The sequence below is a fragment of the Podarcis liolepis genome, assembly GCF_965112155.1.
Source record: "Podarcis liolepis genome assembly, chromosome: 18".
Lineage (NCBI taxonomy): Eukaryota > Metazoa > Chordata > Lepidosauria > Squamata > Lacertidae > Podarcis > Podarcis liolepis.
The window spans coordinates 10013025-10024176 of NC_139572.1; the positions used below are offsets into that span (position 1 = coordinate 10013025).

At 50.2% G+C, this 11152-nt stretch overlaps 1 protein-coding gene across 1 annotated transcript; it reads right to left on the reverse strand.

The window, feature by feature from the left end:
* Positions 1–542: 542 nt before the first annotated feature.
* PLEKHJ1 (pleckstrin homology domain containing J1) lies at positions 543–11127 on the reverse strand. Its single transcript, XM_083484259.1, has 6 exons — positions 10896–11127; positions 8843–8910; positions 8038–8104; positions 4975–5065; positions 2883–2946; positions 543–2425 (listed from the first exon to the last, which is right to left on the reverse strand). Exons 1-6 carry the CDS (start codon positions 10987–10989, stop codon positions 2360–2362), a joined length of 450 nt encoding a protein of 149 aa, XP_083340385.1. The 5' UTR covers positions 10990–11127; the 3' UTR covers positions 543–2359.
* Positions 11128–11152: the final 25 nt, after the last annotated feature.

Sequence of the window (11152 nt, forward strand, 5' to 3'; positions counted from 1 at the left end):
CTTCCTATCAGTTGATATCAAACCAATGTACCACACCGTGATGCAGTATGAAAGGACACTTTCTATTGTAGAAGGAGATCATCATGGCTATCCTATGTCCTCTCAGTCTCCTCTTTTCCAGCTCCTTCAACCATTCCTCATCAGGTCTGGTTTCCTGACCCTTGATTATCTTGGTCTCCCTCCTCTGCACACCTTCCAGCTTGTCAACATTCTTCCTAAATTGTGGTGCCCAGAAGTGGACACTGGACTCTAGGTGTGGTCCGATCAAGGCAGATAGAACAGGACTGTGACTTCCCTTGATCAGTGATACCTCTCCCCACAATCATCCATCCATTCTGGCAAATAAAATGCAACAGCAGAGTTCAAGTACACCTTTCCAGCAATTTAAGGATGGTGTGACTGGGGAGGAGACGTTGCCTGACCTGCTGCTGCTCCTATCCCAATGCACTGGGGTAAAAATCCTGCACGAATGCACTTTTGAATGCAGAACTGGTCCCAGCCTATTCCCACCTCTCTCACACAGAAAAGGCAAAAAGCCAACCAACAAGACAGTAGTTTCGTTTATTAGAGGGGCAAGAAAATCAGTGTGGACATAACAAAAGGGGATCTGGGCATGTCAACAAAACGGTAACATTTCTGGTTTAATGCACAGAAGTGATAAAACTGGCCAGTTATCCAGCAGGCAATGGTGTCTTGGGGCAGGAGGAGTACAGAAGATGAATGTAAACTGATAAAAAGTACATTTTACACTTCTACAGCCTCTTAAAAACCTCTAAATAACTAGCCGCCCTTTGTGGCTGGTGATTTCTCCCCCCCCCCCCACATTCGTCCCCCAAACTCTGCCCCCTTAGGCAACGGATTTCACAAGCTCCCATCGTCCAAAACCCCTGGTCTTGTTTCCCCTGCCTCTTTGCAGAAGAGGCAATCCTCTGCCTCACACACGCAGCAGTGAAATTCAGCCTCTTAGGGCAGGGTTGGAGAAAGCAGCAGCCCAGCGCCCCCGGACAGTTTTGAGTCCCATATCAGCCAGAGAACCACAGCTTTCAGTGAGTTTTTAAAACGCCTCTAAATTTCACAGCAGATTTTTATATATATAAAAAATTACATTCAGCTGCCAGTCCCAAAAGTTGGGCAGAGGAGAGAGAGAGGAAAGAAGAAAGCAAGGAGGGATGGAGAACAAGGTATTTTTTTCTTTGAGGAAGGGAGATTTCTGCCACCCCAGCAAGCAAGGAACCTGCTCTGGAGTGAGCTTGGAACCGCACAGAGTTTGGGCACCGAGCTTGGGAAAGTGGCGAAGGCCTCTTCTCACTTCCCTGTGTTGCCAGGCGCAGAGAGCAGCTCTGACGCAGGGGGTGCCAGCAAGGCACAACAAAACGGTAAAAGATGGCCGAGCACCTGAGGGAGATAGTTGTGTTGCTGCTCCAGTAGTCTGGCATTCTTCTGTCCAACACCTCCTAGTTCAGGTTTTCCCAAACTTGGGTCTCCAGCTGTTTTTGGAACACAACTCCCATCCCTGATCACTGGTCCTAATGGGAGTTGGTAGTCCAAAAAACCCGCTGGCGACAGGAGTTTGGGAAACCTTGTACTAGGTGAATGTGCATGCTTGCTTTGGGAATTAAAATGAGTGTGCTCCCAGCACTCCTGCTGAAAATGTTTCCTTACAGAGCAAGTAAAGAGTTGCCCCCTCCTGGGTGAGGATTGCTGAGGCCGGGGGGGCGGGAGGGGCTCAGGATTGGGAGCAATGACTTCAGAGACATACACAGCCCATTTCACGGGGGGGGGGGCGGTGCAGGGGGAGTAATTCAGTATCCCTTGCAGGGACAGCATAGTGGCTCCCACCCAACCCAGGCAGCCGATGGGAAGGTGTGCAAAGCCAGAGCAGTTACTCAGTGGGGAAACTCCGCCGGGGGTGTTCTGGGTGCACCGCGGATCTCAAATCTCAGCACAAAAGTTGGGAGCAAACCCGATTTGGGATGTTAATGAAAATCAAGCACGATTCCTAGAAGCCCCCGCCCCTTCCTTCCGCTCCAGGAGCACCCTTGCCAGTGTTGTTTGTGTGCACATTTACACACACGAGGAAGCGCGATTCTGAGCTGAATAGCAGGCTCTCTGCGCCCTGGAAGGAGAGAAAACCGGCAACCGCTGGAGTCAAATCTCCACTCTTTGCTTCAACCCCCCAAAGCTAGGAGGAAGCAGATGGCTGGGTGGCGTCACCCTCTTGGCGGCACGAGGGAGATCCTGCAAGTTCGTGAAAGCAACTCACTCGGTCGGCATACAGTCCTGACCCTGGAGTCTCGGGGAGCTGCGCAAGGGTGCTGGTGGTATGGTGAGGTGCCGGCCCAGATCCAAGTGCTCGGGGTTATACCTTCCGTGCGCCCAGCTGGAAGCGGGCTTCCCCTGAGATGCCGTACTGCTCCAGGGGGTCCTGTGGCGAAAGGAGAGGCTTTGAGGGCTGGGTGTCTGGAGGTGCTAAATTTGAAAGGGTGGGGGGTACGAGTCTACAGCTCTGTGGCAGACCAGATGCCCTGCATGCAGAAGGGGTTGGGTTCAACCCCTGGCAGGACTGGGAATTCTCCCGCTCTCCCTGCATCTGAAACCCTGGAGGAGCCGCAGACAAGTTGGCATCATATTTCTAGGTGCTTCCCAACATTTCATCTTGGGATCCCAATGGGATCGCATCTTTTAAAAAAACCATTTGTATATAGACATCTGCCTTTTTGGGTTCTATGGGTCTTCTTGGAGTAAAATGTAACAAAACACAACTTCGAACCACAGTATCACAGGATGACCCAGGGCAGAAACTGTGCATCCTCGTCCCGGACGTTACTTCTTGCTCTCTGGGTGAGCCCCCTCACCTGCTTTCCGGCCCAGAAGCTACTCACCTTTCCTGTCATCTTCAGGATCTCGTTCCGATAGAAGACCAAGCTGCTCCTCATGAACTCGTAGCTGTTGGCAGAAGGAGAACGGATCCGACCGTGAAGGGCAGAGGCAGCAGAACCAGGTTTCTAGCGAACATTCACAGCGAGGGTCTTCCGCCCCAAAACAACCCCAGAGGAGCTGATCCTGTTCCACCCAACGCTTCTGGGATTTGCGGTTCTGGTTTTGCGGCTGATAAGCCAACAGCTTTGAGTGTTCAAAGGTGGTGGGGCTCTTTAAGGCTGTGCCTCAGGGATTGGGAGCCTCTGGCCCTCCAAACTTCTCCATGTGGCCCTTGGATGTTCTCCCCTGGCCATGCCCCTAACTGGCCCTCCTTGAGACCTTCATTTTGGACTCACCGCTGTCCATTGAGGCACAGGTCAATTCTGCGTCCAGGGTGGCTGTCTACCAGCTCCATCTGAGACCCTACCTGCCCGCAGACTGTCTCACCAGAGTGGAACATGCCTTGGTTATCTCCCGCTTGGACTACTGCCATGCGCTCTCTGTGGGGCTACCTTAGAAGGTGACTCGGAAATGACCACTAATCCAGAATGCAGCAGCTAAACTGGTGACTGGGAGCGGCCGTCGGGACCAACACCGGTCCTGCAAGACCTATGTTGGCTCCCAGTACGTTGGTGCTGATCTTTAAGGCCCTAAGCAGCCTCGGCCCAGTAGACCTGAAGGAGCGTCTCCACCCCCATCGTCCAGCCCAGACACAGAGGTCTTCCTCCAAGGGCCTTCTGGCGGTTCCCTCACTGTGAGAAGTTACAGGAAACCAGGCAGAGGATTTTCAAATACTGAAAATCCAGACAGAAAATGTGTTTTTGCCCAAAGTTGTTGAGACAATGTGCAAAAAAAGAAGAAGAAAAGACCTGTGGCTAATTTTAACGAAAATCGTCAAAATTGACACTGCCGACATGGGCTGCGATATGTCCGGATTTCTGCCCAAACACTGCTTCCAACTGCAGTATTCCAGATATGTCCAGGAGGTTCTGGATGTATGGCAACTCTATGTCATGGATCTATGGGACCGCCTCTCCTGGTATGTCCCACGGAGGACCTTAAGGTCCACAAATGACAACACCTTGGAGGTTGCAAGGTGGTTAGATTGGTCTCAACTAGGGCCAGGGCGTTTTCAGTACTGGCACAAGAGACTAGGGCCCTGTGGGACTTGACATCTTTCCGCAGGGCCTGCAAGACAGAGCTGTTCTGCCTGGCCTTTGGTTTGGACTCCGTCTGAACCTTATGTTTCCCTCCCCTTATGGTTTTGATCTATGGGCTACTTTTAAAATGAGGCTGCATTTTAAATTGCATTTTAACCTGTATTTTAAATTGGGTTTCTTTCTTTTTCTTTTCTTCTCTTATTATGTTTTTACTGTAATTTTACTGGTGTTAGCCGCCCTGGCCAGGGAGGGCGGGGTATAAATAAAATTTATGATGATGATGATGATTATTATGATTATTATTATTATTGAGATAAGCAACTATCTGCCTTTTAGAAGACAGCCCTATATGGGGAAGTTTTAAACGTTTGATGTCTTACTGTGTTATCATTTGTTGGAAGCTGCCCAGAGTGGCTGGGGCAACCCAGCCAGATGGGCAGGGTCCATCACCGAACTCTGATCGTGCCTGGATGGAAGGGGGGGGGGGGAGATATTCAAGCTAACCTGTACAGAGGGCAAACTTTACATGTGTAGCTCCACCCACTCTTGACTCTGTCCCCACCCATCACCGGCATGCGGTGCTCATGGGTCTCTGCTCTTACCTGCAGCAAGGATTCAAGTAGAATAATGGAACTGTAGAGTTGAAAGGGAACCCCAGGGGTCATCCAGCCCAACCCCCTGCAATGCAGGGATCTCAGCTCAAGGAGCCGTGGCAGATAATGCCATCCAAGCTCTGCTTAAAAACCTCCAAGGAAGGGTGGTTTCCTCTGGGCGCTGCGCAGTGATCCAAGCAGCCTGGGCTCTGTCCCTTCTGGGCTGGCAGACACAGTCCCCACCCCCTTGAAAAAATGGGGAAGAAGGAATCCCCAAACCCCGGCTGACCGGCAGGCCTCACCTCGCCCTCTGGAGAACCTCAACCCACTCCAAGCACTGCTCCTCTGTATCACATTCGAAGAAGTACTTTCTCTCGGGTTCTTCAAGGAAACCTGCAAACAGAGACCCCGAGACATCAGCCTTACGACTCACTATCTACTTTAATATAATTATGATTGTTGGACAAGGGTTATGGCAAAGCACAAGGGCAGTACAGCTCATGTGGGAAAACAGCTCAAACATGACCCTCCCAAGACAGAGGGAGGCAAGTCAGGATCTCTTAGCCTAATTTACCTCTCAGTGGGTTGTTGTTGTTTTACACAGGTAATGCAAAAATTAAAAAATTGTCCAGTAGCACCTTAAGGTAAAGGGACCCCTGACCATTAGGTCCAGTCGTGGCCGACTCTGGGGTTGCGGCGCTCATCTCGCTTTATTGGCCAAGGGAGCCGGCGTACAGCTTCCGGGTCATGTGGCCAGCAGGACTAAGCCGCTTCTGGCGAACCAGAGCAGCGCACGGAAACACCGTTTACCTTCCCGCCGGAGCGGTGCCTATTTATCTACTTGCACTTTGACGTGCTTTTGAACTGCTAGGTTGGCAGGAGCAGGGACCGAGCAACGGGAGCTCACCCCATCACGGGGATTCGAACCGCCGACCTTCTGATCGGCAAGTCCTAGGCTCTGTGGTTTAGACCACAGCGCCACCCACATCCTTAGAGACCAACTGAGTTTGTTCTGGGTATAAGCTTTTGTGTGCTTATACCCAGAACAAACTTAGTTGGTCTCTAAGGTGCTACTGGACAATTTTTTAATTTTTTAATTTATTTCGACTGTGTCAGACCAACACGGCTACCTACCTGAATCATAATGGAGGATTTATTCTGCCTCTTTTATTAGGCCTTTTCAAAATGCAATACAGTAAGATTACATTTATGTTAACAAGCCCTATAGAGGGACTATTACTATTCCATTTATGAAATCTCTTCTTTCAGACACACGACTCTTCTTCCCCAGTCTACAACTGGATCACTTTAGCAATAGTTATTAACTCTAGTTGTTTTAACCTGCTGGTCAGCGACTCTCGTCTCCCTGCTCTTATTCTGGTTTGTTTTTATAACGATTGTATCTTGCTTTTACAATTTTGCATTTTAGCTCTTTTTAAAATGCTGGTCTACGACCGCAAGAAACTGAAACCGCATTTTAAGGGTTGTTTTAACAATGATTTGCAATGGTTTTTACTGATGATTTGTTCATTATTCTAATGGTGGTTTGTAATTGTTTCACTGGTGATTTGTTAATGATTCTATTTGATTTGTGCTCTGCTTGTGATGTTCTCTTGTGTTACTGTTATTTATGGTCTGTAAGCTGCTTTGCGATTCACTGGAATGAAAAGCAGCATTGAAACATATGAAATCCATCTTTCAGAGCTCGGAAGATCTTCTTGCACTGTGTCTGCTTGGGACACAAGCTTTTGGGTTCCCTGCCTTGCCTCCCAGCCTCCTTCAAACTGCTCATTATCCACCCCTCTTGATGCCTTCAGAGTCTGAAACACTGGATTGCCCCAACCAGTCCCTTGAGACCAGTGGTTCCCAAAATGCGCAGTGCTTTCCCTGGGGGGGGGGAGTTCTAAGAGGGACCCTGGAGGTGCCAATGACTATCAGACTTTGAAAAGCTGGTGTCACTGGATTAAGTTGATCACTTCAGCTGCTGTGACGTACATATCCAATCCAAAGCTGTCAACTTACAGATTTGAAAATAAGGGACCAGCAGCCATGGAAAATAAGGGATCAGCAGCCAAAATAAGGGATTTTCCAAACACAGGTATGTTCAGCTTCTGAGGCCCTCCAAGCCAAAGGCAGAAAGCCCAGCCAGCAGCCAAATGAAGCCTCAAGCGGTGGTTCCCACAGCGCAGCAACCCGGCAAAGGGGATGCAGCAAGGAAAACCACCGTCACCTCTCCGCTGGGAAGCACTGAGCAAAGGCGAGTCCCCAGGCAACACGGCCGATTTGATTGGACAAGGCATGCAAGCTCCACCCCCCAGTCGTTCTCAGACTCCTTATTGGGTGAGCAACTGCAGCCAAGCAACACGGTTGGAGCCTCCCTCCTCCCTGGCCGGCAGGGAGGGAGGGAGAGGAGCTGCTTCCTTTGAAACCCAGGAAATTTAAGGGACATCATCAATAAGGGACAGCAGCGGGACACGGCGCTGGGATAAGGGACTTTCCCGCCAAATAAGGGACGCTTGACAGCTATGATCCAATCCCTTTCGAAAGCTATCTTCAAAGAAAAACAAGTCTTGTTTTTAGCTGCCTGATGTAGAGAGAAGAAGAAGAAGAGTTTGGATTTGATATCCCGCCTTTCACTCCCTTTTAAGGAGTCTCAAAGCGGCTAACATTCTCCTTTCCCTTCCTCCCCCACAACAAACACTGTGAGGTGAGTGGGGCTGAGAGACTTCAGAGAAGTGTGACTGGCCCAAGGTCATCCAGCAGCTGCATGTGGAGGAGCGGAGACACGAACCCGGTTACCCAGATTACGTGACTACCGCTCTTAACCACTACACCACACTGGCATACATCCTTCATAATATCTAAATTTCTCGCTAAGGCTCTACAAATCCGTGCTAATAAACCTAAAAGGGGTATGGGGTAAAGGTGAAGGGGCAGAAATGCCAGTCTCTTATTCTTATTATCCCCATTACCATTTTCATGTATCTAATGGGATGTCTGCTAAAACACAATAAACTGACTTGACTATCTTAAAACCGGCAGTCACTGCCCCGACCCACAGCAGCAAATTCCAAATTGCCCTGCGAAGAATTTCTTTTGGCTGTCCTGAAATCTAGTGCCAAGTGCATTTGGCTGAGTGACCCTCTCTGAATACTGTGGGTGGAAAGGGGGTAGTTGTGAGCTGGGAGTGTGTTCCGTCTCCTCCAAAAATGGGTACAGACATCTCAGAGAGCAATTTGGAAAAATGTTATATTTGTTCTGATTAGTGACAGATGAATACCAATAAAAAAGAGAAAACAGAAAGAAAAAGCTCCCAGAAAAGTAAACCGCCCCCCGTCTGTCTCCTCAATACCCCAAAGACTCACTAATGGAAAATATTTTGCCTTCTTCTTGGCTGATACTGCAGTGTTCCAACAGCAAAGCACCGATAGGCTGGGGAAAGAGAAAGAGACAAACACACAGATTAATTAATCACTTTCCACATTAGCTCAAGCTTTTAAAAGTAACTACGTTGTGCATATTCCCAACCCTGCTTTTAATTGAAAGTTGCACAAGGATTTTTCTTTCTTAAAAAAGAAAGAAAAATAAATGAAGAGGGCTTAATAAATTCTCAGATAAACCCTTGTAAAAAGCCCTTCTTTTGTCTTGTCTTCAAGTAAGTTCTACTCAAGAGGAGACTCAATGAAATTAATGGACCCCCGGTGGTCCTATCTGTGCATTTCAGTAGTTTTACTCAGAGGGCGGCCAGCGTTGGAGACAACCCCTTTATATATTTTTCTAGATTTTTCTACATAGTCAAATGGTAAATGAATTTTATTAAATAAGTAAAACGAATAAGTAGACATATAAAAACACAGTTGTTTAGCGAGAGTTTGGGGAACATCTAGATATTGCTGGACCCCCTCCTAAAAAAAATCCTATTCTGGTTGCTCTCCAAGAACAGGACTAGATCCAGGAGCCAGACTCTTCTAATAAAATCAAGCTCTTTATTAGAATAATAACAAGAGTTTATTTTAGGCACTGCCTTCTCATCATGCTCCTACCACCCGCCGCAACTTGCCAGAGGACCTCATCACCTGAGGACTAGTAACCTGAGCAGGCTCCGCATCATTATTATATCTGGCAAAGTTGCTAGTGGGTAATTTCCCTGCAAGTAGTGAGCAAAAATACCTCGGCCTCGTCTGTTCGGAAGTAGAAGAGAAAGTTGACGACCAGTTTCACCAAACGCTTCTTCAAGGCTGCGGAGAAAGACGAGATGGAGGGAGTTGTTTGAGAGCTCTTGGACACATACCGTATTTTTCGTTGTATAAGACACACTTTCCCCCTCCTAAAAAGTAAGTGTACATCTTATGGAGCGAATGCAGGCTTCGCGGGCTATTCCAGAAGCCAGAACGGCAAGAGGGATTGCTGCGCAGCGCTCCCTCTCGCTGTTCTAGCTTCTGGCTTAGCTGCGTGAAGCCTCTGCAGGGCAGCGGGGAACCTTCATCCCGCTGCCCTGCGGAGGCTTCGCGTGGCTATCCCTGGCTTTTGTGGGAGGTGGGGGAAGGGACAGAGTGTGCGACTCTGTCCCTTCCCCCACCTCCCAGAAAAGCCCCCAAGAGCCGCGCTCCCTTTAAAGAGAGTGCGGCTCTTGCGGGAGCATAGCTGTCAACTTACAGATTTGAAAATAAGGGACCAGCAGCCTCGAAAATAAGAGATCAGCAGCCAAAATAAGGGATTTTCCAAGCACAGGTAGGTTCAACTTCTGAGCCCCTCCGAGCCAAAGGCAGAAAGCCCAGCCAGCAGCCAAACGAACCCTCAAGCGGTGGTTCCCACAGCGCAGCAACCCGGCAAAGGGGATGCAGCAAGGAAAACCACTGTCACCTCTCCGCTGGGAAGCGCTGAGCAAAGGCGAGTCCCCAGGCAACGCGGCCGATTTGATGGGCACAAGGCATGCAAGCTCCACCCCCCAGTCGTTCTTAGACTCCTTATTGGGTGAGCAACGCAGCCAAGCCACACAGTTGGAGCCTCCCTCCTCCCTGGCCGGCAGGGAGGGAGGGAGGGAGAGGAGCTGCTTCCTTTGAAACCCGGGAAATTGAAGGGACATCATCAGTAAGGGACAGCAGAGGGACACGGCACTGGGATAAGGGACTTTCCCGCCAAATAAGGGACGGTTGACAGCTAAGTGCGGGAGGTGGGGGGAAGCTAGGAGGCTTGCTTTCGCTGAAGCCAGGAGAACAAGCGGCATCGGTGCATCCTGCTTGCTCTCCAGGCTTCAGGGATAGCCCCGCAAAGCCTCCTGAGCGAAGAGAGAGGAGCGCTCCCTCTTCACTCAGGAGGCTTCTTATTTCTTGTTTTCCTCCCCTAAAAACTAGGTGTGTCATATGGTCGGGTGCGTCTTATAGAGAGAGAAATGCGGTATTTTTTGTAGCTCTGTGATTCTTCCATTGTGGAGGGTTGGACTAGATGACTCTTGGCGCCCTTTCCAAACTCTACAGTTCTACGATGTCCAAGGTTAGGAGAGCGGAGATGAGCTCTTGCGACCTCAAGGCAGATGTTCCCACAACTGGTGACTTTTACTAATTCAACCCTCCACCAAGGGTCATCTAGCCCAACCACCCGCAAGGCAGGAATCTGAGCGGATGCATCCAGGACAGGACGTCGCAATACAGTGGTACCTCGGGTTACATACGCTTCAGGTTACAGACTCCGCTAACCTAGAAATAGTGCTTCAGGTGAAGAACTTTGCTTCAGAATGAGAACAGAAATTGTGCTCCGGCGGTGCGGCAGTAGCAGGAGGCCCCATTAGCTAAAGTGGTGCTTCAGGTTAAGCACAGCTTCAGGTTAAGAACGGACCTCCAGAATGAATTAAGTATGTAACCCGAGGTACCACTGTACGCTGATGACAGTAAGAGCAGAACACACGAGGGAATGGAAACACCTCTGGGCAAGCGAGCAAAATAAAAAACCGGAGTAACAGAAATCGTAGAACGGTAGAGTTAGAAGGGGCCATGAGGGTCATCCAGATCAACGCCCTGGAACAGTAAAGGGGCTAGTCCTCAGTGAGGACGAGGTTGGGAGTTCTGCTACCACCCCAACCCAATGAACTCTGATGACGCCACGGGAGCCGCCGCCCCTTCCTCCTCCCCGACCCCCTGGCAGGTGTGACGTCACCCAACCCGCCTGGTGACGTCACGCCGCGGCGTTCTCCTCTCGTGACGTCACCCCTTTCCCCCCTCCTCACCGCTTCCCTTCTTCGGGGCGCGCATGAGGACCTCGGCCGCCTTCTCGGCTGGCTGCCGGGAGAGAGACAGCAGCTCCCGCTCGTTGTACCGCATCGCCGCCGCCGCCGCCGCCTCCTCCCCGCCCTTCTGGCCCTCTCGGCTCTATGGCACCTCCCACTTCCGCTCTACTTCCGCCCTGGCCTTCGGGAGGAGCCGGAAGTGCTTCCTTCCGCGCAGGCGCGGTTTCTTTCCCGTTCGCTTCCGGCCTGCCCCCCCC

Excerpts from the sequence above, each read along its gene's own strand:
- PLEKHJ1 (XM_083484259.1), bottom strand. The coding sequence starts at position 10,989 with ATGCGGTACAACGAGCGGGAGCTGCTGTCTCTCTCCCGGCAGCCAGCC. Across the intron at positions 8,105-8,842 it reads TCCGAACAGACGAGGCCGAG|CCTATCGGTGCTTTGCTGTT; the intron begins GTATTTTTGCTC and ends CTCTTTCCCCAG. Across the intron at positions 2,426-2,882 it reads TCCTGAAGATGACAGGAAAG|GACCCCCTGGAGCAGTACGG; the intron begins GTGAGTAGCTTC and ends CTTTCGCCACAG.